This window comes from Thalassophryne amazonica, chromosome 1 (assembly GCF_902500255.1).
Source record: "Thalassophryne amazonica chromosome 1, fThaAma1.1, whole genome shotgun sequence".
Classification (NCBI taxonomy): domain Eukaryota; kingdom Metazoa; phylum Chordata; class Actinopteri; order Batrachoidiformes; family Batrachoididae; genus Thalassophryne; species Thalassophryne amazonica.
In genome coordinates, this window is record NC_047103.1 from 151,448,218 (window position 1) to 151,473,885 (window position 25,668).

The 25,668-nt window shown below is 44.6% G+C and overlaps 1 protein-coding gene across 1 annotated transcript in view; it reads left to right on the forward strand.

Annotated features, from left to right (window-relative positions):
* The window catches only part of nid2a (nidogen 2a (osteonidogen)), a 185,348-nt gene that overhangs the window by 92,532 nt on the left and 67,148 nt on the right, over nt 1-25,668 (forward strand). Inside the window, 16 exon segments of the mRNA XM_034176255.1 lie at nt 9,647-9,783; nt 9,864-9,969; nt 10,087-10,211; nt 11,532-11,637; nt 13,545-13,675; nt 13,790-13,895; nt 16,440-16,573; nt 17,067-17,172; nt 19,309-19,442; nt 19,553-19,658; nt 20,577-20,710; nt 20,782-20,887; nt 22,388-22,521; nt 22,619-22,724; nt 24,232-24,365; nt 24,453-24,558. Coding sequence (XP_034032146.1) covers nt 9,647-9,783; nt 9,864-9,969; nt 10,087-10,211; nt 11,532-11,637; nt 13,545-13,675; nt 13,790-13,895; nt 16,440-16,573; nt 17,067-17,172; nt 19,309-19,442; nt 19,553-19,658; nt 20,577-20,710; nt 20,782-20,887; nt 22,388-22,521; nt 22,619-22,724; nt 24,232-24,365; nt 24,453-24,558 — 1,911 coding nt within the window.

Below are 25,668 nucleotides of genomic sequence, written 5' to 3' on the forward strand. Positions count from 1 at the left end.
ACACCATGTTTCTAAGATTTGTGGGGCCAAGTACAATAACTTCAGTTTTATCTGAGTTTAAAAGCAGGAAATTAGAGGTCATCCCTGTCTTTATGTCTGTAAGACAATCCTGCAGTTTAGCTAATTGGTGTGTGTCCTCTGGCTTCATGGATAGATAAAGCTGGGTATCATCTGCGTAACAATGAAAATGTAAGCAATGCTGTCTAATAATACTGCCTAAGGGAAGCATGTATAAAGTGAATAAAATTGGTCCTAGCACAGAACCTTGTGGAACTCCATAATTAACCTTAGTCTGTGAAGAAGATTCCCCATTTACATGAACAAATTGTAATCTATTAGATAAATATGATTCAAACCACCGCAGCGCAGTGCCTTTAATACCTATGGCATGCTCTAATCTCTGTAATAAAATTTTATGGTCAACAGTATCAAAAGCAGCACTGAGGTCTAACAGAACAAGCACAGAGATGAGTCCACTGTCTGAGGCCATAAGAAGATCATTTGTAACCTTCAATAATGCTGTTTCTGTACTATGATGAATTCTAAAACCTGACTGAAACTCCTCAAATAGACCATTCCTCTGCAGATGATCAGTTAGCTGTTTTACAACTACCCTTTCAAGAATTTTTGAGAGTAAAGGAAGGTTGGAGATTGGCCTATAATTAGCTAAGATAGCTGGGTCAAGTGATGGCTTTTTAAGTAATGGTTTAATTACTGCCACCTTAAAAGCCTGTGGTACATAACCAACTAATAAAGATAGATTGATCATATTTAAGATCGAAGCATTAATTAATGGTAGGGCTTCCTTGAGCAGCCTGGTAGGAATGGGGTCTAATAGACATGTTAATGGTTTGGAGGAAGTAACTAATGAAAATAACTCAGACAGAACAATCGGAGAGAAAGAGTCTAACCAAATACCGGCATCACTGAACGCAGCCAAAGAGAACGATATGTCTTTGGGATGGTTATGAGTAATTTTTTCTCTAATAGTTAAAATTTTATTAACAAAGAAAGTCATGAAGTCATTACTAGTTAAAGTTAAAGGAATACTCAGCTCAATAGAGCTCTGACTCTTTGTCAGCCTGGCTACAGTGCTGAAAAGAAACCTGGGGTTGTTCTTATTTTCTTCAATTAGTGATGAGTAGTAAGATGTCCTAGCTTTACGGAGGGCTTTTTTATAGAGCAACAGACTGTTTTTCCAGGCTAAGTGAAGATCTTCTAAATTAGTGAGACACCATTTCCTCTCCAACTTACGTGTTATCTGCTTTAAGCTGCGAGTTTGTGAGTTATACCATGGAGTCAGGCACTTCTGATTTAAGGCTCTCTTTTTCAGAGGAGCTACAGCATCCAAAGTTGTCCTCAATGAGGATATAAAACTACTGACGAGATAATCTATCTCACTCACAGAGTTTAGGTAGCTACTCTGCCCTGTGTTGGTATATGGCATTGGAGAACATAAAGAGGGAATCATATCCTTAAACCTAGTTACAGCGCTTTCTGAAATACTTCTACTGTAATGAAACTTATTCCCCACTGCTGGGTAGTCCATCAGAGTAAATGTAAAGTGTAAAGTCAGAACAAGATCTAAGGTATTATTAAAGTGGTGGGTGGACTCCTTTACTGTTGGGAAAGTGTAGGAACACGGACCCACAACAGGGGGCGCAAATGAACGGACAATGGAGTAAGTCAAATAACAACGCTTTACTGTTGTGAATGTGCACAACGAATACAACCAATCACAGAAATGGACAACAGTCAATTCACAAAAGTGTTGTGTGGGCAGGCTCGAAGATAGGAGACGCCTCTCCAAGGTAAGACCGGTACCACACGGCTTCCTCCGCCACAGGACCCCGGGAATACTGGAGCCGCCAAGTCCCGAACTCCCAGGTGGCCACTGCCTCCGCGTGTCGGACCTGGTACTGCTGGCGAGGAAACAAAGTACAGTCAGATGGGGGCGCGTTTGCACCCAGGACTCCGAACAGCAGGAAAGTTACCTCCACCTCTCGTTGGAACAGTAATCCAAATAACTAGCTCAATCCAAAAGAATACACTCTGTTAGCGTCAATACGTTACCTCTCCGGTAAAAACGATATCTCGGCAATGAGGTGGAGATGCCGTCCTGCTGATATACCCCACTGATGATTGCCGTCAGCTGTCTCAGGTGATGGGTGACAGCTGTCACCGAGGCTGCTCCCGTGAGGCGGCGGCGCCCTCTGGTGCCTGGAGCCCGCACTTCAGGCAGGGCGCCCTCTGGTGGTGGTGGGCCAGCAGTACCTCCTCTTCAGCGGCCCACACAACAGGACCCCCCCCTCAACGGGCGCCTCCTGGCGCCCGACCGGGCTTGTCCGGGTGGCGACGGTAGAAGTCGGCCAGGAGGGCCGGGTCCAGGATGAAGCTCCTCTTCACCCAGGAGCGTTCTTCAGGGCCGTACCCCTCCCAGTCCACCAGATATTGAAAGCCCCGGCCCATCCGTCGGACGTCCAACAGCCGGCGCACTGTCCAAGCCGGCTCGCCATCGATGATCCGGGCAGGAGGTGGCGCCGGACCGGGTGTACAGAGGGGCGAGGTGTGATGGGGCTTGATTTTTGACACATGGAATACTGGATGGATCCGCAGTGAGGCTGGAAGCCGAAGCCTCACTGCGGCGGGATTGATGACCTTGAGAATCTTAAACGGACCTATGTACCTGTCTTGCAGTTTTGGGGAGGCCACTTGCAGTGGAATGTCCTTGGTGGACAACCACACTTCCTGCCCGGGGCGATACGTAGGGGCCGGGGGCCGCCGCCGGTCTGCATGGGTCTTTGCCCTCATCCGGGCCCTCAACAAAGCAGAACGGGTGGCACGCCACACCCGACGGCACTTCCGCAGGTGGGCCTGGACCGAGGGCACACCGACCTCTCCCTCAACCACCGGGAATAATGGGGGCTGATACCCCAAACACACCTCAAAGGGGGAGAGGCCGGTGGCTGATGACACTTGACTGTTGTGGGCGTACTCGATCCAGGCCAGATGAGTACTCCAGGCCGCCGGGTGCGCGGCTGTCACACAACGTAGCGTTTGCTCCATTTCTTGATTGGCCCGCTCTGCTTGCCCGTTGGTCTGGGGGTGATACCCGGATGAGAGACTGACCGTGGCCCCCAGTTCCCGGCAAAAGCTCCTCCAGACATGCGAGGAGAACTGGGGACCGCGATCGGAGACGATGTCTGATGGTATTCCATGCAGGCGGACAACGTGGTGGACCAGGAGGTCCGCTGTCTCCTGGGCCGTTGGGAGCTTCGGGAGGGCCACGAAGTGGGCCGCCTTGGAGAATCGGTCCACTATCGTGAGGATGACGGTGTTTCCCTGGGACGGCGGGAGGCCCGTGACAAAATCCAGGCCGATGTGGGACCAGGGGCGATGAGGCACGGGCAGTGGCTGTAGCAGTCCCGGAGCCTTGCGATGGTCGGCCTTGCCCCTGGCGCAGGTGGTACAGGCCTGGATATAGTCCCGGATGTCGGCCTCCAGGGACGCCCACCAGAAGCGCTGCCGGACAACTGCCACGGTTCTTCGCACCCCTGGATGACAGGAGAGCTTAGAGCCGTGACAGAAGTCCAGGACTGCAGCCCTTGCCTCTGGTGGGACGTAAAGTCTGTTCTTTGGTCCAGTCCCGGGGTCCGGGCTTCGTGCCAGGGCCTACCGGACGGTTCTCTCTACGTCCCAGGTGAGGGTGGCCACGATAGTGGACTCCGGGATGATGGGTTCCGGTGGATCCAACAACTCCGTTTTGACCTCGTCTTCGTGTACCCGGGACAAGGCATCCGATTTCTGGTTCTTGGTCCCGGGCCGGTAGGTGATGCGGAAGTCAAAACGGCCGAAGAACAGTGACCAGCGGGCTTGCCTGGGATTCAGCCGCTTGGCGGTCCTGATATATTCCAGGTTCCGGTGGTCAGTGAAAACCGTGAATGGCACAGACGTTCCCTCCAACAGATGTCTCCACTCTTCAAGAGCCTCTTTCACCGCAAGGAGTTCTCGATTGCCGACGTCATAGTTCCGTTCAGCCGGGGTCAACCTGCGGGAAAAATAGGCACACGGGTGAAGGACCTTATCGGTCTTCCCACTCTGGGACAGCACAGCTCCTATCCCTGAGTCCGAGGCGTCCACTTCAACCACTAACTGGCGACTAGGATCGGGCTGCACCAGAACGGGTGCAGACGAGAAGCGCCGTTTCAACTCCTTGAACGCGGCACCGCAACGATCCGACCAGGTGAAGGGGACTTTTGGTGAGGTCAGGGCTGTCAGGGGGCTAACAACCTGACTGTAGCCCTTAATGAACCTCCTGTAGAAATTCGCAAAGCCGAGGAACTGTTGCAGCTTCCTACGGCTTGTGGGTTGGGGCCAGTCTCTCACCGCTGCAACCTTGGTCAGATCAGGAGCGACGGAGTTGGGGGAGATGATGAACCCCAGGAAGGACAAAGAGGTGCGGTGGAACTCACACTTCTCGCCCTTAACAAACAGCCGGTTCTCCAATAACCGCTGCAGGACCTGACGTACATGTCGGACATGGGTCTCAGGATCCGGAGAAAAGATGAGTATGTCGTCTAAATACACGAAGACGAATCGGTGCAGGAAGTCCCGCAAGACATCATTAACCAACGCTTGGAACGTCGCGGGAGCATTTGTAAGACCGAACGGCATGACCAGGTACTCAAAATGACCTAACGGGGTGTTAAATGCCGTCTTCCACTCGTCTCCCTTCCGGATCCGAACCAGGTGATACGCATTCCTAAGATCAAGCTTGGTGAATATCTTGACTCCATGCAGGGGCGTGAACACCGAATCCAACAAGGGTAAGGGGTATCGGTTACGAACCGTGATTTCGTTCAGCCCCCTGTAATCGATGCATGGACGTAATCCGCCATCCTTTTTCCCCACAAAAAAGAAACCCGCACCCATCGGGGAGGTGGAATTCCGGATCAACCCGGCAGCCAAAGAGTCCCGGATGTAGGTCTCCATTGATTCGCGTTCAGGTCGTGAGAGGTTGTACAGCCTACTGGACGGGAACTCAACGCCTGGAACCAAATCAATGGCACAATCATACGGGCGGTGCGGGGGAAGGGTGAGTGCCAGATCCTTGCTGAACACCTCCGCAAGGTCATGGTACTGCACCGGCACCGTCCCTAGATTGGGCGGGGCTCTGACCTCCTCCCTGGCCTGGGAACCGGGAGGAACCGAGGAACCTAAACATACCCGATGGCAGGTCTCGCTCCACTGAACCACTACCCCGGACGGCCAATCGATCCGGGGATTGTGTTTCAACATCCAGGGAAAACCTAAAATCACACGGGAGGTGGCCGGAGTCACGAAAAACTCGATTTCCTCCCGGTGATTCCCCGACACCACCAGAGTTACTGGTGGTGTCTTGTGAGTGATTGGAGGGAGTAGGGAGCCATCTAGCGCCCGTACCTGCACAGGCGAGGTAAGCGCCACCAGAGGGAGCCCTATCTCCCTAGCCCATTTGCTATCTAGCAAATTCCCTTCTGAGCCCGTGTCCACCAGTGCTGGGGCCTTCAGGGTTAAATCCTCATAAAGGATTGTAACTGGGAGTCGTGTGGCGATGTGGGTGTGTCCCACGTGAACGTCTCGGCCCACCCCTAGCCCAGTTTCTAGGGGCGGGCGTTGGTGTTTAACCGCTCGGGGCAGTCCCTTACTTGATGCTCAATCGAGCCACAAACAAAACATGCCCCGCAGGCCAGCCTCCTTTGTGTGACCGGTGCCCTAAATGTTGCCCTACTCGTGTCCATAGCTTCGTCAGCAGGGGGGGCTGCAACCGCACGGAGCGCAGGGGCCATGGAGCGTGGGGAGGGCGGAACGCGGTCAGAACCGGAAGGGAGAGGGACGACGCGTGCCTGGCCACGCCCTTCGTCTTGTTCCCGACGGCGCTCATTTAACCGATTGTCTAAACGTATAACAAGATCGATAAGCCCATCTAAATCCCGCGGTTCGTCCTTAGCCACCAGGTGCTCCTTGAGGACCAATGACAGTCCGTTTATGAAGGCGGCGCGGAGGGCAGCGCTATTCCAGCCGGACCTCGCAGCCGCGATGCGGAAGTCGACTGCATAGGCAGCTGCGCTCCGGCGCCCCTGTCTCATTGACAGCAGCACGGCTGAAGCGGTCTCTCCTCTATTAGGGTGATCGAACACCGTTCTGAGCTCCCTCACAAACCCATCATATGTCAGAAGGAGCCATGAACTTTGCTCCCAGAGCGCTGTAGCCCAAGCGCGTGCCTCACCACGAAGCAGATTTATCACATAAGCTACTTTGCTAGCGTCAGTCGCGTACATGACGGGATGCTGTGCGAAGACGAGCGAACACTGCATAAGAAAATCCGCGCACGTCTCCACACAGCCTCCGTACGGCTCTGGGGGGCTTATGTATGCTTCAGGGGAAGGTGGGAGGGGTCGTTGGACAACCAGTGGAACGTCGTTGTTACGCACAGGTTCTACGGGAGGGAGAGCCGCAGCGGCGCCCGGAGGGCGTGCTTCCACCTGCGCGGCGAGAGCCTCCACCCTGCGGTTCAGGAGGATGTTCTGCTCGGTCATCAAATCTAACCGAGTCGTGAAAGCGGTGAGGATCCGCTGCAACTCACCGATTACCCCTCCTGCGGACGCCTGTGCGCCTTGTTCTTCCATTGGCCGTTCAACAGCCGGTTGACGCCCCTCGGGATCCATGACGCTGGCCGAGATATCCTGTTGGGAAAGTGTAGGAACACGGACCCACAACAGGGGGCGCAAATGAACGGACAATGGAGTAAGTCAAATAACAACGCTTTACTGTTGTGAATGTGCACAACGAATACAACCAATCACAGAAATGGACAACAGTCAATTCACAAAAGTGTCGTGTGGGCAGGCTCGAAGATAGGAGACGCCTCTCCAAGGTAAGACCGGTACCACACGGCTTCCTCCGCCACAGGACCCCGGGAATACTGGAGCCGCCAAGTCCCGAACTCCCAGGTGGCCACTGCCTCCGCGTGTCGGACCTGGTACTGCTGGCGAGGAAACAAAGTACAGTCAGATGGGGGCGCGTTTGCACCCAGGACTCCGAACAGCAGGAAAGTTACCTCCACCTCTCGTTGGAACAGTAATCCAAATAACTAGCTCAATCCAAAAGAATACACTCTGTTAGCGTCAATACGTTACCTCTCCGGTAAAAACGATATCTCGGCAATGAGGTGGAGATGCCGTCGTGCTGATATACCCCACTGATGATTGCCGTCAGCTGTCTCAGGTGATGGGTGACAGCTGTCACCGAGGCTGCTCCCGTGAGGCGGCGGCGCCCTCTGGTGCCTGGAGCCCGCACTCCAGGCAGGGCGCCCTCTGGTGGTGGTGAGCCAGCAGTACCTCCTCTTCAGCGGCCCACACAACACTTTACATTTTGAGCAAAGCCAATCGAGTCTAACAATAGATTAAATGCAGTGTTGAGGCTGTCATTCTCAGCATCTGTGTGGATGTTAAAATCGCCCACTATAATTATCTTATCTGAGCTAAGCACTAAGTCAGACAAAAGGTCTGAAAATTCACAGAGAAACTCACAGTAACGACCAGGTGGACGATAGATAACAACAAATAAAACTGGTTTTTGGGACTTCCAATTTGGATGGACAAGACTAAGAGTCAAGCTTTCAAATGAATTAAAGCTCTGTCTGAGTTTTTGATTAATTAATAAGCTGGAGTGGAAGATTGCTGCTAATCCTCCGCCTCGGCCCGTGCTACGAGTGTTCTGGCAGTTACTGTGACTCGGGGGTGTTGACTCATTTAAACTAACATATTCATCCTGCTGTAACCAGGTTTCTGTAAGGCAGAATAAATCAATATGTTGATCAATTATTATATCATTTACTAACAGGGACTTAGAAGAGAGAGATCTAATGTTTAATAGACCACATTTAACTGTTTTAGTCTGTGGTGCAGTTGAAGGTGCTATATTATTTTTTCTTTTTGAATTTTTATGCTTAAATAGATTTTTGCTGGTTATTGGTGGTCTGGGAGCAGGCACCGTCTCTACAGGGATGGGGTAATGAGGGGATGGCAGGGGGAGAGAAGCTGCAGAGAGGTGTGTAAGTCTACAACTCTGCTTCCTGGTCCCAACCCTGGATAGTCACGGTTTGGAGGATTTAAGAAAATTGGCCAGATTTCTAGAAATGAGAGCTGCTCCATCCAAAGTGGGATGATGCCGTCTCTCCTAACAATACCAGGTTTTCCCCAGAAGCTTTGCCAATTATCTATGAAGCCCACCTCATTTTTTGGACACCACTCAGACAGCCAGCAATTCAGGGAGAACATGCGGCTAAACATGTCACTCCCGGTCCAATTGGGGAGGGACCCAGAGAAAACTACAGAGTCCGACATTGTTTTTGCAAAGTTACACACCGATTCAATATTAATTTTAGTGACCTCCGATTGGCGTAACCGGGTGTCATTACTGCCGACGTGAATTACAATCTTACCAAATTTACGCTTAGCCTTAGCCAGCAGTTTCAAATTTCCTTCAGTGTCACCTGCTCTGGCCCCCGGAAGACAATTGACTATGGTTGCTGGTGTCGCTAACTTCACATTTCTCAAAACAGAGTCACCAATAACCAGAGTTTGTTCCTCGGCGGGTGTGTCGCCGAGTGGGGAAAAACGGTTAGAAATGTGAATGGGTTGGCGGTGTACATGGGGCTTCTGTTTAGGACTATGCTTCCTCCTCACAGTCACCCAGTCGGCCTGCTTTCCCAGCTGCTCAGGATCTGCTGGAGGGGAACTAACGGCAGCTAAGGTACCTTGGTCCGCACTGACTACAGGGGCCTGGCTAGCTGTAGGATTTTCCAAGGTGCAGAGCCGAGTCTCCAATTCGCCCAGCCTGGCCTCCAAAGCTACAAATAAGCTACACTTATTACAAGTACCATTACTGCTAAAGGAGGCTGAGGAATAACTATAACAAACAAGATGACATTAATATTCAGCCATATTCAAAGCTGTGTGAGGCTGGAAATTGAACCAATGCTGTTCATTACAAGATGAATCACACATTCTCACTCCCCTCCCTTTATCTCAGACAAAAGCGACATTATGTACTGTAACATACACAAAAAATGTGAATTCAAAACAACCAGTAAACCAAATAAAAGTAAGCACAAAAATAGGCAAAAAGCAAAAAGACCAACTTCATTTTACTGCTTCACTGCTTCACCTCAGGAAGCTTTGGAGTCCGCTGTCAACTGATCACTCTGACAAGTTGGCGCTGATCTATTATCTCAACAGAAATCCCATCACTTGCGTTTGCTTTTCAGATAGCACATATAGTACCTGTGCACTTGGTGCACAGTGGTTTAATGACAGGTCCCACTCTGATTGGTTGAAATTATGTTTGCACTTCACCACGCCCATGTTTATGAACACACTAAATCCAACACCTTTTCACGTAGTACTTGGCTTTGCGCTGATATTTCCCACTGCTTAAACAGCAATGTGCATGCGCAGACACACCCCAAATGGATTTGTGCCTTCTACCCCACGATTTTGTGCAAGCCATTAAGACAGAGCACCAAATTTGTTGAGCTTTGACTATGCAATAGTTAGTCCTTTTGTTAAATTATTAGTTATAGCTTATGGTAAACTGCCTACAGAGCAAACGAGCCGTCCAAAAACCCAATGTGAGCAGCAAAAAGAGAGTCTGCAGCGTGCAGTGGAGCATGGAGAGGAACCAAGCCTCGGACTCTTCATCCCCGAGTGCGACCCTGACGGACGCTACCGTCCTCTGCAGGTGAGCATGGACACTGCAGAGAAGTGCTGACTGAAGACTTTCTTTGTTTAAACACTGATTAACAAAATTAAAATCTGTAGTGCCACAGCTCTTCTGGACACTGCTGGTGTGTGGACAGCAGCGGGAAAGAAAGACCAAGGACTCAGACGCCACCTGGTTCACCACCTGTAGACTGTGACAGCCCAGGTGAGGAAAGCACCCACTGCCAAAAAATGCTATAAAGTTCATTCTTAACTATGAATGACATTCAGCAATATGATAGAAGGGTTTATATTTGGTTCATGTTTGCCTCCCATAACCCAGAGCGTCCAAAGACTCAGTGTGAGCATCACAGGGACAGTTTGCAGACGAGCAGTGCAGAGGGAGATTCAGTATCTGGAGCCTTTGTACCTCAGTGTGATGCTTATGGACAGTACAGACCTTTGCAGGTAAATGTTACATCATTAATTATTCCCTCTCACCAACTGCTCAACCTTGAGAAGCATCAACCCCAGATGAATATGGGAAAATATGTAGCGAAAGAAGGAGTTTGTGTTTCAAAACTTGACTTGGAAGGTGATAATGTGCATCTCTCCTGATCCTGTTCCTGATCCTGAGGCAGCAGAAGTCCGGTGCACTTTGTCATCCTTCTACCCAGACACAGTAGAAAAGTGTATGGATCCTACCTTCAAGAAGATGGTGGCACATCCTCTTCCTGTTTCACTACCAAGGTATCACCACTGGATCCTGCCTCATCAACATCTCAGTGGCATCCTCCAGATGGCCATCACCTGCTTCTGTCTTGGAGGTATCCTCCAGATGGCTAGTGTCTGTTCCTGTGTCTGGATACCTCAGCCCATTTTCAGCAGCCTTGCTAATCTCCAGATGCCTCAGCCCCACTTCAACTGCCCAGTGTTCTTGACATCTTTGCTTGTCCTACATTCCAGGCACGTACTCCAGGAGTACTTAAGGATCCTCTAAAGTGACCTTGTATCAAAGACTTCTTGTCATCATCTTACTGGTTTGTGTTCAAGACTCACTACCATACAGTAAGACAGAAAGCATCAGGACCCAAAAGACTCGGATTGTCATTCTCTTCAAAAGGTCTCAGCATCACCAAACACCTCTGTCCAGCAACCTTATGACTCCATAAGCTCCTCCCAGGCATCTCTCTTTCTCAAAAGCCAAGGTCTCACAGAGCCAGAAGATGTCAGCACAGAGATAAAGTAATGTCTCTACAAGTTTAACTCGTAGCATACAGATACCGTTATGTGGCCAAGTCCAGGAAGTGGTTGAAAAACTCATCTTAGTCTAGATCCAAGGCTATCGCAAATAGTGACACTCAGATTTCTCACTACCCACTGTTTCCACAAAATTCACAGTATTGTTTGTTCAGTCAAGGACAGTACCTTTCCTCTCCAAGAAGAGCACCTAAACTGAGAGTCCTCCGCCAACCAACCGTAGCCATATGGAACTGTAAAAAGACATAATTCTTTATTTGGCAAAATGTAGTTCAAAGTTAACACAATCCAGGTCCTTTTTTGTGTCATAGGGAAGGGGGCTGAGTATGATTGCTGTTTTATTTGATTTTATTTACTTATTGCCTTTATGAGGGTCTTCTTTAAGTCATCAGGGGTGGCATTTGGTTTAAGAGTTGGTATTGTTTGTGTTTGTAATCCTTTAAGTAATCCTCAGTGATTTTAAGGAACTATAGCTATAATGTAAAAATAATAAGTAACAGAAGCCAATATACATTTTTATTACTTTAGTGTAATGGCTCCACTGGACATTGTTGGTGTGTGGATAGTAGGGGGCAGGAGAGACCTGGAACAAGAACACCACCTGGAGCACTGCCCACAGACTGTGACCAGCCAGGTAATGAAAAATAAGTTATTCTGTTTCTCAGGATGTAACATTAATTTGGCTTTTGAAATTCAGTTTATTCTTTCAAGATTTTATTTCAAAGACAGTTACGGTCCAGTTCTATTAATTATGATTCAGCAAATAGCCCATTCCGGCTTCACTGGTTTTCTGGCACAAGCTGGTTTCACTTGCACAAACAACCAAGATACGTATAGTAAAAGCACTGAAAAAAAATTAAATATGTAATAATAATAATAATAAAGATTTCTTTTTTCAGCCCTAAAGCTAATATAAATTGTTGAATCACATACATTTAGGATCCATTTATATAATGTGTAGAAAAAAACATCTTTAAAACCCTGGCTTTGTTTTTTAATATTTTCTCAAGAGTACTAAGTATTTCATAACAGGAAAAATGTTCAAGCTGTTCTCAGACTGCCTAGGACTCCATTTTCTTTGGGAATATACTGTACATTATACTGTATACGAGGGCTGTCCATAAAGTATAGGTCCTTTTTATTTTTTTCAAAAACTATATGGATTTCATTCATATGTTTTTACGTCAGTCATGCTTGAACCCTCGTGCGCATGCGTGAGTTTTTCCACGCCTGTCGGTGACGTCATTCGCCTGTGAGCACTCCTTGTGGGAGGAGTCGTCCAGCCCCTCATCGGAATTCCTTTGTCTGAGAAGTTGCTGAGAGACTGGCGCTTTGTTTGATCAAATTTTTTTCTAAACCTGTGAGACACATCGAAGTGGACATGGTTCGAAAAATTAAGCTGGTTTTCAGTGAAAATTTTAACGGCTGATGAGAGATTTTGAGGTGATACTGTCGCTTTAAGGACTTCCCACGGTGCGAGACGTCGTGCAGCGCTCTCAGGCGCCGTCATCAGCCTGTTTCAAGCTGAAAACCTCCACATTTCAGGCTCTATTGATCCAGGACGTCGTGAGAGAACAGAGAAGTTTCAGAAGAAGTCGGTTTCAGCATTTTATCCGGATATTCCACTGTTAAAGGAGATTTTTTTAATGAAAGACGTGCGGACGGGTCCGCGCGTCGGGACGCAGCCGACGCGGTGCGGCGGCACAGGAAAAACACCTCCGTGTTGATAACCATTTGTAAAATCCAGGCGGCTTTGATGGCTTTCAGTGGAGTGAGTATATGAGAAATTGTTTAACAGCTGGAGATGTTCCAACTTGTCCTCAAGGCTTCCAACAGAGGTGTTTTTCCTGTGGCGGAGCGTCGCGGCGGCTGCGAGCCGACGCGCGGACCCGTCCGCACGGCTTTCATTAAAAAAATCTCCTTTAACAGTGGAATATCCGGATAAAATGCTGAAGCCGACTTCTTCTGAAACTTCTCTGTTCTCCCACGACGTCCTGGATCAATAGAGCCTGAAATGTGGAGGTTTTCAGCTTGAAACAGGCTGATGACGCCGCCTGAGAGCGCTGCACGACGTCTCGCACCGTGGGAAGTCCTTAAAGCGACAGTATCACCTCAAAATCTCTCATCAGCCGTTAAAATTTTCACTGAAAACCAGCTTAATTTTTCGAACCATGTCCACTTCGATGTGTCTCACAGGTTTAGAAAAAATTTTGATCAAACAAAGCGCCAGTCTCTCAGCAACTTCTCAGACAAAGGAATTCCGACGAGGGGCTGGACGACTCCTCCCACAAGGAGTGCTCACAGGCGAATGACGTCACCGACAGGCGTGGAAAAACTCACGCATGCGCACAAGGGTTCAAGCATATCTGACGTAAAAACATATGAATGAAATCCATATAGTTTTTGAAAAAAATAAAAAGGACCTATACTTTATGGACAGACCTCGTATGTTCCATTATATTACTCCTACACCAACAGTATACCAGATCTCTAAAGAAACCAGGACTATTGTGTGCATTACTTCACATCCTCCTTCAACAGATGAACCAGAGCGTCCAAAAAGTCAGTGTGAGCACCACAGAGACAGTGTACAGACCGGTCCAGATGGATATCCTCTTCCTGGAGCCTACACACCTCAGTGTGATGCCGATGGCCAGTACAGACCATTACAGGTCAGGATTGGTCAAATATGTATTCACTAATTATTTTCATACCTGACATCAATCTTTAATTTTAAATCCAGAAACCACAAAAGTTTGTTATTGTTACTACTCTTTCTATTTCAGTGCCACAGCGCTACTGGATATTGTTGGTGTGTGGATATTAGGGGGCAGGAGAGAGCAGGGACCAGAACATCACCTGGTACAACACCTACAGATTGTGACAAACCAGGTAAGAAATCTTTAATTGTGTGCTGAAGATTGGAATAAACTGTCTGTGTAGTTTAGTATTACTTGTAGATCATTTGTTTTTGGTTGCAGGTTCACAATTTACATTACAAATGTAAATATACTTGTACAGACCCAAATCAGAAAAAGTTGGACTGTATGGAAAATGCAAACTTTAAAAAAAAAATGCAGTGATCTAGTTCATTTCATTTACTGAAAACATCCATTCCTGTATTTAAGGTCTGTAACAAGTTGGGACACGAAAGCATTTACCAGTTTGTAATGTTGCCATTTCTTCACACAACATTGAAAAGATGTTTTGGCATTGAAGACACCAAGCAATAAAGCATGTCAGGTGTTATTTTGTCCCATTATTCCTGCAAACACCTCTTCATGTGTGCAATAGTACATGGTCATTGTTGCATTTTTGTTTGTTTGTTTATTTTAAAATTTGCCACACATTCTCTACTGCAGACAGGTCAGGACTGCAGATGGGCCATTCCAGTACCCATAACCTCTTCTTCTGCAGCAATGCCTTTGTAATGTGTGCAGAGTCTTTGTCTTGCAAAAGAAAAGATGTCTTTAACGCATCATATGTTGGTCTAAAATCTCAAGATACTTTTCTGTATTAATGCTGCCACCACAGAAACCCTTGACAGACTCTGGCTTTAGGTCTTATTGCTGAAAGCAGTCTGGATGACACCGGTCTGGAAACTTGCAACATAACGTCACTTGAAGAAAACCTCACACAGCGTCTGCATTGGAGCACTTTGATTTTAACTGTGGAAACCACTGGGCCAAGTCTCGAACACATTCTGTACACCATATCTTGAATAAGACTTCATGTATCAAGGTGAAACTTTGTACACAATACTGTGGCACTAAGGCCTCCAACAAGTTCTACATTGGGCACATTTTTATCTTAAGGTGCGTTTACACATAAGCAAGACGCCTTACGAATGTCATTTTTCTGTCATTCGTGACACATTCCTGACATTCTTAATGTGACTTAACCCATCTGAATAGGTTTCTTAATAGTGCGTGTTGATGCGTGATATTCTTGATATTAGTGGAGCATGTTTTTGCCTGTCAAAAAATCTTCCACGAACGTCACACACCACGCTCATTTCGTCTCACGTCGTGGAGGTCGCAACTGAGCGTATTGATCCGTCTTGATGAGTATTGATCCTTAACAGAACGTGACAATGTTCGTAGTGGTTCCTGTGATGGTTCTTGGAGCCCAAACTGTCACGCGTTATTACAAAGTGACATGGAAACTGTCAAGTTTTGACACGACTTGTAACGCGGCGTCACATTTCACTGCGCGCCATGACGAATCAGTTTTCTGTCACGTGCGCACAATTATACTCGGCTCCAAATGTTGGTCCACAGTTCCTGCTGAAGCTCCTCAGGACGCTCCTGCAGGTGTTCCACCTGCTGTTGTAACCGATGAGCGGGAGAACGAGTCTGAGCAAGAGGAACCAGAGGAGCGAGAGGAGACTCACGTGCAGCCAGACATCTCTGCACCTCCTCCAGTCCGGCGGAGAAAGAAGCGCGCGCACAATTAAACCCTGCTGCACCGCATTCAGTTTGATTGCTGACACCAAGTTGGCTAAAAGTCTAATTTCAGTGCTCTTCAACGCGCTCCTCCAGGTGTTCCACCTGCTACATGCGCCTGATGTTTGGGAAAATGCACGAGACGAGCCGCATGAAGCCACACATCTGGCTCTGTCCTCCTCCTCCTCTCTGCGCCACTCCATGGCACAGAGCCCAACTACGCATGCAGTCACAAAGTTCTTCTGAAAAACTGGAGCGATCTGAATTTGGTTGGATGAATATGGGTGTGTGTGTGTGGAGACAATTCACCTCGTTCACAACGTGACAGAACTTAACAATGCGCTGTTACGTGCAATAGCGCGCAACAACACGGTGCGTAATGGTTCCTGATAATTCTCCAGCAACAGGTGCCATTAATCGTAATGTGTGGTAACAGGTTGCAGCAGTTCCTGAGGACACCTGATGCCTCTGCCCCGAATCATCACATTCGTGATCAGCGGCCAAGAATGTGTACTTCGTGGCATTCGTGACTTGTCGTCGTTATGTGTAAACGCACTGTGGGCACCACAGGTCCAAGTCTTTGAAAGTTAGTGTATGTAATCGTGCCACAAAGACTTCATGATTGTGATGAATCTTGCTACTATAAATCATACATCTTGCTAAGATCTTTCACAAGTTTGAGGTTGCTCTCATTGATGCAGGTTAGGGGAAGTAGTGAAGGCAGATTTCAGAGCAATCTTCAACTCGTTTTGATTTTATTTAAATTCTTGTTCCTGGAAGCATATGGTGAATTGTACATTTAAAAAAAGAAAGAAAAAAGTAAATCAACAAGCCCTAATTGGATTGAACCAAAATAGACATTTTATATATATATATATATATATATATATATATATATATATATATATATATATATATATACACACTTTCTTTTGGCCCTATTGACCTATTACAAATGCATGTGGAAAATAATGTAAATTTTTCTATTCAGATGAACCTGAACACCCTAAAACTCAGTGTGAGCACCACAGAGACAGTGTACCTACGACCACTCCAGAAGGACATCCCATAGCTGGAGTTTATGTGCCTCATTGTGATGCTGACGGACAGTACAGCCCACTCCAGGTTAGTATCTGAGGATTGACTCGTGGTCAGAGGGATTTAGGTTTGCACTTGCAACAGTGAGTTTAGTAATCATTTAATAACCTCAATAGATACAAATTTGAACAAGAGTACATCACATAACTACATCACTTAGAGTTAAATTCATTCATTAATTTTCTATACCCGCTTACTCCAATTAAGGGTCACCCAGGGAGGGCTGGAGTCTATCTAGAGACTATTGTCTCTTTCTGTAAAATGGCAAACTTTACTATTAATTGGTGGGTCTTGTGGAAAATTTTTCTTACATTCCAATCTGGTAATTATGGCTCTTAGCTACATAAAGTGTAGTTGTTCTTTCTTTGTGTATGTTTGTTTATATTTTCGCACTCTATGACTGCTAGGATAGGCCCCAGCCCCCCGTGACCCTTGACTGGACTGAGTGTGTGTGAGTGTGTGTGTGTTTATATTTTTGAAAACAAATTTCTCAAACTTGACATTTTAATTTTACATGCAGTGCCATGGCTCCACTGGGCATTGTTGGTGTGTGGACAGTAGGGGGCAGGAGAGAGCAGGAACCAGGACTCCACCTGGTACACCACCCACAGTCTGCGATAAACCAGGTGAGAAACTAAAATGTACAACTAAATTAATTGTCACATCTCGCCGCCTATTTATCTTTGCTTCATCATACCAGTTGAGTTTTGTGGGAACAGCTGGGAGGCTTTCCAAAAGTTTCTTGCTGAACCCTGAGGTGTGATCTCTGCCATTCAGTTCATTGACAGGTCAAACACCACACGTATGCAAGCGTGTGTTTAATCATCTAAATGGTGCTTTATTGAGGTCTGTGGATCATTCCACTCGAAAAGCAGGCGGCATCATCATCACTCTGACAGGATGTTTGCAAGCATGCGTAATCCTGTGAGATGTACAAGCTGCAGTATTACAGACACAATGTTGCTGTTTAAACAACTGCATTTATGGTTTCATTTCAAAAATCTTTCAGTTCATTATTTGATTAATCAAATTATATTTCTTATCTAGTAGGTAATAGTTGTCAAATCAACATGTTTACATAAAATGTTCTGCAGTTATGTTATTGTTGCAGAATGGTGTAGTTTATACGTTTTCTCAGTCGATTTCTGTGATTTTGACCCAAACAAGTGCTAACGCTGCCTGTGCATGTTTTTACCTACAGTTATATTATATTCATCCAGATGTGATGCAGATGCAAATGTTTGCCAGAAATGTTTTTGCCAGTTTCATATTATAAAATGGCACAGCTTGTTTTTTTAAACTATGGATGCAAAAAAATAAATAAATAAAGTGTTTCACAGCAGGACAAACTGACAAAAGAGTAACAGAAAACCATTTACTGAAAACAGCATGGCGTGACAGTCTCACGCTCACAGACACAGAAGGAGAGACTGACAGAGAGTTAATCAAAAACCAAAATGGCTCTCTAAAAACAAAGAGCCAAAAAGAGCAGGTGGAACAATGGAAAGCAAGAAAGAATCAACAGAAATAAAAATGGAATAACATTAACACAGTCAATGACATGAGGGAAAGGGAATACAATATCATTATTGTATCCAGGAGGGGGAAATAAAAAAATTATTTTAACCCAATTACATTTGTTCCGCAAATCTGATTGGTTAATCATGTGAAATTTCAGACCATAAAATATCGCCTTGACGGTGGCAAAATATTCAACCATTTTACATTTGATGTATTACTCTGGACCCTGACCGCGTTGCTATGCAGGTGTCAATAATGGTGCTGTCAGCTGAGAGCGAGAGAAACTGGGGGAGCGACAGCGATGCTGAAATGCATGGATTTAACTGGATTGATTGATGGATTTACTATGGATTTAAGTCAGTGCAGCTGACGAGATGGAGAAATCTGTGGCTCTGCTCACAGAATTTCCAGTTTGGCATGAAGACGCTGTTGCTATGGTAAGCTTCGCCGACCCAATTACTTACAGAAAAATAAACCATGAAAACGCTGGAACTGGATTAGAATGTCCCATTCTAATCCAGCCCGCTTGTGTGTTATGATTTGCGGATGTTAATGCTGGATTACTAACTTGTCACCGTGGAGAGATTATATCTCCACACTGGCCTGGGAACGCCTCGGGATCCCCCAGTTAGAGGTGGTCAATGTGGCATGGGAAAGGGAAGTCTGGGGTTCCCTGCTGGAGCTGTTGCCCCTGCGACCAGAACCCGGAAAAGTGGTTGAAGAAGAGTGTTGAGTGAAATCCAGCATTAATGTCCGCAAATCATCAGACACAAGGGTTATTCCCTAATTTTGTCATCATTTTTGTTAAATTAATTGAGACTGTTTGGAATTCAAAAATTCTGACTTTAAAGAAGTAAAATAAAGGTGCATGTCATCAGCAAAGCAATGGTATGTTCTCTATGTGACATTTTAGAAGATGAAAGTATTTCAGAAAAGAATGAATTTTGCAAAAAATGATGGGCAGTACAGGTAGCTCAGTGGGAAAGTTTTATCGCACTACCTGTTTTGGAGAAGACATTTCATCTGCAATGTCCCCCTCATCTGAGTATTTCCAGCTGTAAATGGGTACCAGCCTTGGCTGGGGAAATAACCTGCAATGGAATGGTGTCCCCACCACAGGGGACTTATAGATTTCCTCTTCCAATTCACACTACAGAATCCAGAGATAAGCACTGGCACCACTGGGCCTCAGGGCATGTGCAGTTACTGAGTCCATATAAATGTATTGCTCTTTTACCCAGATAAACCGGAGCGTCCAAAAACTCACTGTGAGCACCACAGAGACAGCATACAAACTGCTGGTCCAGAGGGACATCCTCTACCTGGGGCATATATACCCCAGTGTGATGCAAATGGACAGTATCTGGCACTGCAGGTTAGCATTGTGAAGTCCTTTTTTTACTCATTTACTATCATACCTCTTTAATAGGTCTTAAAATCATCAGACTTCATACTTACTTTAGATTGTGAAACATTATCGTGCAGTGCCACGGCTCAACTGGACATTGCTGGTGTGTGGACAGTAGTGGGCAGGAGAGAGCAGGAACAAGAACACCACCCGGTACACCACATAAAGACTGCGATAAACCTGGTAAGAATTATAAATTAGCTTGTTTTCTACATATTTTCTTTGGAAGAATGTAATATCAGAATTTATGGAGTTATAGTGACATGGATGGATGAAGTTCCATTAAATCTTGACTTGACAATTGAGAATGAATTCTGATGACCTCAGGATGAAAATATGCACTGCAATTCAATTTCACATTGCACCATGACTGAAAATTTACATGTACAGTATATGCAATTGATGATTATATCACTACTTTTGACAATACACGATACATACTTACAAATATACAGCAGGTAAAATAAGTATTGAGCATGTCCCCATTTTTCTCAGTAAATGTATTTCTAAAGGTGCTATTGATGTGAAATTCCCACCAGATGTTGGTAATGACCCAAGTAATCTGTACATACAAAGAAACCAAAACAAATAAGTACAGAAATTAAGTTGTAACAGAAGTGTAATCATTAGTCATGTGTTATCATAGCTGACACTCACCATCTGAGTCTATTTAGGTTACCATTAGTGGTACCCAAAATATCCAAAGACATCTAGTTGCTGAATTAGGTCACTGCTTAGTGCCCAAGTATTGCAACCAGACAGGAAGCACCAGGAACCTAAAGGCTTTGTTTGTCTTCAAGCTTTGTTCTTCTGTAAAGATACTGGCATCACCAAACTCCTTTGTCCAGCAACCCAGGCATCTCCCAACCTCAAAGGCTGATGACCAAGTGACATGGAAGTATTGGTTTAATTTTAGGTGACATGCAGAAACATGTCTTCAGATAAATTCAGGATACATGTGGCATCATTCACCCTAACCTTGTTCAAAGACTATGTTTTCCTTTACAAGGGGCATTACATAAGGACTTGTTTGCATTCTGTAATATAAAGCAATGTAATAGTGTTATTTTGAAGAGTTAAAACATATTTTTTCATCTTCAGATAAACCAGTGCATCCTAAAACACATTGTGAGCAACACAGAGACAGTGTACAAACTACCAGTCCAGATGGATATCCTATACGAGAAGTGTTTGTACCTCAGTGTGATGCAGATGGACAGTACACACCTCAACAGGTATCTTTCTGCTTTAAATACTAATTTCATATTATTATGGCTATTATGACATATACTAACATGTATTTCAGTGCCACGGCTCCACTGGTTATTGCTGGTGTGTGGACAATTTGGGACAGGAGAGAGCAGGAACCAGGACACCACCTGGAACACCGTCTAAAGACTGTGATAAACCAGGTAAAACTGTTGCTTTTACTGTTGAAGACAGATTAATTGCACTTCATAGTACATTGTGCATCTGGCTGTTTCATCTCCAACCAAACACAGGAAGCTAGAGTATAGGCACTTCATAATAACATGATATCATGATAGTTTTGTGTGTTCTTATTCATCTTTCGTGGTTTAAAGAAACAGAACGGAATGCTTTAGGAGCCCAGCCAGCAGGGATTTGTTGCAGTTTATACAGGATATGAGCATAGTTTGAAGTAGCCACTGGGGAGGATCAGATGTTGGAGAGAAGCGACATACAGAAGGGGATCACGTTTTTGATATTTGACAGATGGCAGATTCCAGTCGGTGCAGGAGTCACTACATGCCATCAAATATGATGTTAAAATCCTTAAAACCAAGAAAGAAAGGCATCTGAGTTTTGAAGAGACCAAACATTTCCAGAAGAAAAAAAAAAGAAACATTAAAATCATGTGCATAGAAATACACAATGCCATAAAATGGAGTATTAAGGTCTGGAATTGCCAAGAAAGATGTCCATCAAGTGTTTTGTCAAGTAGTGATGAGAAAAAACCCTAAATAACTAAAGAAAATTGTCATTATTGTCTGCAAAGAAAAGCACAACACTATCAAATGTGGCATTAGGTACTGTAAGAGGCAGATTGTCAAGGGATGATGAAGAGAGCAAAAATTACAAAAGAAGGAAAACAAACATTAATATCTGTACAGATACACAATGGCATACAAATGCAGTTTTAAGATCTGTAAGAGACTGGGATTGCAAAGAAAGATGTACATCAGTTCTGGCAAGGGGTAATAAGACAAAAACATCTAAAGAATGAAAATAAATTATAATATTGTCTGTAAAGAAAAGCACAACACCAACAAATGTGATATTAAGGTCTGTTCTGAGCAGAGATTGCATCTGAGTTTTATTAAGAGGTGATAAAAAGAAGAAAAAACATCAGTATCATCTGCATATATAGACAATGCCGTAAAATACAATTTAAATACTTTAAGACACCAGGATTCAAAAGATGGGAAAAATATTGACTTTTTGTCTAGAAGTGATGATACCAATGGGGGAAAGGCGAAAGACCCATAAAAAAAAGAGTTTTTGCACAAGATGAAGAGTAGATCAAAGATTCGAAATGAAGGAAAATAAAAGTCAGTGTATTCCACATGGGAATGTACAATGCCAACAAATATGCTGTTTAAGGACTGGGAGAGCTTCAGATTACCAAGAAAGAAGAGCATTTGTGTTTTGTCAAGACTTTGTGGTGATGAAAAGACCAATTTTCCAAAATAAGAACAAACCATATAGAAATGCAAACAATATAGTGCTGGGAAGGTATGCAGTCTTAACTTGGTTCCTCTTGGGTCAATGTGATTGTCTTTTAAAGTTATTGACAGGTATAATCAATAAAGTATATTGATTTATGTATTCTTATTTGACAGAAACACTTGCTTCAAGTGGTTCCTTAATAGTGTACTGTGCAACTTTTTCAGATGAACCAGAGCATCCAAAAACTGACTGTGAGCAGCACAGAGACAGAGCACAGACTACCATTCGAGAGGGATATCCTTTGACCGGTGTCTTCGTACCCCAATGTGATTCAAATGGCCAATACCTACCTCAACAGGTTAGCATCTGGTGACATCTCTTTTTAGTAATCTTATTGTTAGAATATCATGGAGGAAATAGTAAATATATTTTAATTGATTTTTTTACTGCTCCAGTGCCAAGGGTCTACCGGATATTGTTGGTGCGTGGACAGTAGGGGCCAAGAGCGAGAAGGAACCAGAACACCACCTGGTACACCACCTACAAAATGTGATAAACCAGGTGAAGAGAAATTTTAATATATGTTCTTGTACTGTGCTGACAACATTTAGCATAGCTGTTATGATGTTTTTAAGAACATGTTTTGGATGTATTGGTCATTATGTCCAATAACAACATATACAAATTTACTTCAAGACGTCTCATCCAACATCAATGATCTGACATATTTGAGTTCTGCGATATGCAGCCATACCAGAGTACAGACTAGCAGGTTGCTCAGTAGAATGCACGCCTCTACCCAGGTGAAACAGGTCCTTCAACAGTATTAACTCCAGCCAACATACCAAGCATTTGACAATAATTAGGATTTATGTTTGCTGACATTCATCATTCAATTGGCTTTGTGGGTGTTCTTCCACAAATACAAATTGAAAATTGTTGAGGATTGTATTGGAGTCGCCATGACCTTGCATTGCAAGGGAACATCACCTTCAACATTTTCGCTTGTTTAGGTGGTGGCTATCCAGATCCCAACGTAGTTTCGTTAAATCATGGATGCAACTAAGGATGGCACCACTATGCAGGGGTTTGGTACGCAGGATTTTGGTGGAAAACCACCAAAACCCTGGCCCTGGTGGTTTTCCACCATGTTTTATATGTTGTATTACCTTCTGAGTAACACTGATAATCATCGGACCAACAGAGTCTGATTCCAGCAACAGTTTAATGGTCATATACAGTAGTGCACTGGAATAAAATCCCTTAATCATGGTGACAGGCTGTTTATGGAAAACAGGGACATGTATGATGTATGATTGTGCATTATTTGGCGTGGATGTTATTGTTTTGGTCATTGTTGTTTTTTGCCATTTTAATTTCAGTGTTGATGCTTACCAAGAACATCTATGATAAAAGATCCTAAATCAAACTTCCTCACCTCTTCCACTCCAGCACAAACACTGATAAAATATGAGCCAACGAAAATATAAACTGTTTTGCCCAAAAATAAATGTACAGCAGATAGCTCAGTGAGTTTGGCTACCAGTGTGTTGACGTGTGTTTAATTCCCCGCCATACTACCTGTATATGTCCTTGGACAAGGCATTACCTTGTCCCGGTCCACCCTTCTGTAAATGGGCACGACCTTGATTGGGAAAGTAACCTGCATCAAACTGATATTCCATCCAGGGGGACTTTGTTTATTAATTTCATGTTATGGAATCCAGAAACAAGCACTCGCTCCAACAGCCCTCGGAGCGGATATAGGACTTACTTCTAAAAATAAAACAGAACAGGATGAAAAAAAGGGAGGGTTGGGGATGGGAATGAATTCAATATGGAATTATGGGAATAGAAAGAGAGGACACACACATTTGACCCAGCCGTCATTTTTTTTAAACAAACTTGGAGGACTAGAGCAAACAAGGGGGACAAAAACAATGTTTGAATCAGAAGTCTAAACATTGAAGTATTATGGTTGATTTCCTTTTGGTGTTAATGCTCTGTAGTGAAAGTGTATTTGGTCATATTTCATTTTGTCATCTTAAACCAATTCACAAATCCTCAGATGAGCCAACACATCCTAAGACACATTGTGAGCTGCACAGAGACAGCATACAGACTACCAGTCCAGAGGGCTATCCCATACTAGGAGTTTTTGTACCTCAATGTGATGCAGACGGGCATTACACACCTCAACAGGTACCGCTCTGTGTTATCAAGTATGATATATGGTCTGTTCAGTATTTCAGCATTATCATAGTTATTATTTGGTACTGTCTGTTTCAGTGCCATGGTTCCACAGGACAGTGTTGGTGTGTGGACAGTAGTGGGCAGGAGAGGCCAGGAACCAGGACACTACCTGGTACTCCACCTGAAGACTGTGATAAACCAGGTGAGACTTCGGAATTCGGATATACATTGTGCTCAAATGCCATTTAACATACAGCCTTCAGACCTGCCCTTCCACGTGTTTAATGCACTCTTTTTAACACACAGCCTTCAATCCTATTGATTCATGTGTTCAGTGCATTCCTTTAACATACAACCTTCAAATCTACCCACCTACATGTTCAATGCACTCTTTATAACATTCAACCTTCAATCCTACCAATCCATGTGTTAAATACTCTTTTAAATGTGTTTTACTATAATAATTGGATTCACGCACAACAGCAGGAGCCAATTATCTCCTTGCACCAACCCCCCCAACCTCCTGATAATGCAATGTAAGATAAGGTTTGGAGAGTTGACTGTTTCAGTAACAGAGCTGCCAACCATTACGATTTCTTAATAGTCATTACAAATTCAATACACTGTAAAACTTTACGATATCTTGTGCAGTTGTTATGATACAACCATTTATTTAATATTTATTCGTGTTCACTGCCGCACAGATCAGTAGTGGTTACGAGGTTGGTAAAATTTCCCAAAGACAAAAGACATCAAAAGTTATATTAGCTTTAGAAGTGGTCATGCCCAAAGGGGAAACATACAGGTGGAATTCTGGATAATGGACTGCCAGAAAAAGCAACATGCAACGGTAACTTTTTTCGGCCTTTATGTAGCATCTCTGCACAAAAAACCCCAAAAACAAAGCCAAAACTAACATTAGAATGATTTTTAAGACAAAGTGCAGCTTTAAAATGATGAATTATCAATGATAATACAAGCAAAGCGCCGCCAGCAGCGAATGGAATTGAACACAGATGATTGACATGATTGAAGCTCAATAACCTTTTAATTTTGCTGTCTGAAAATACACATGCCACCGAGTGTTTCTCAGCTGTACTCAAAAGTATTGGAACACTTTGGCATTTCACACATTTTAATTTGTTTATCCCAGTTCCTTAAACTCAAACTCAAAGATATAAATTAATTAAAAAAATATAAAATCCAGCTTCCTGATGGAGTGGTGTAGAGGAGTATTTTCTTAAAAAAAAAAAGAAAGACAGGAACATTCAGCTACAATTTGCCAGAAGGTACTTTGAGATGAAAGCCGAGA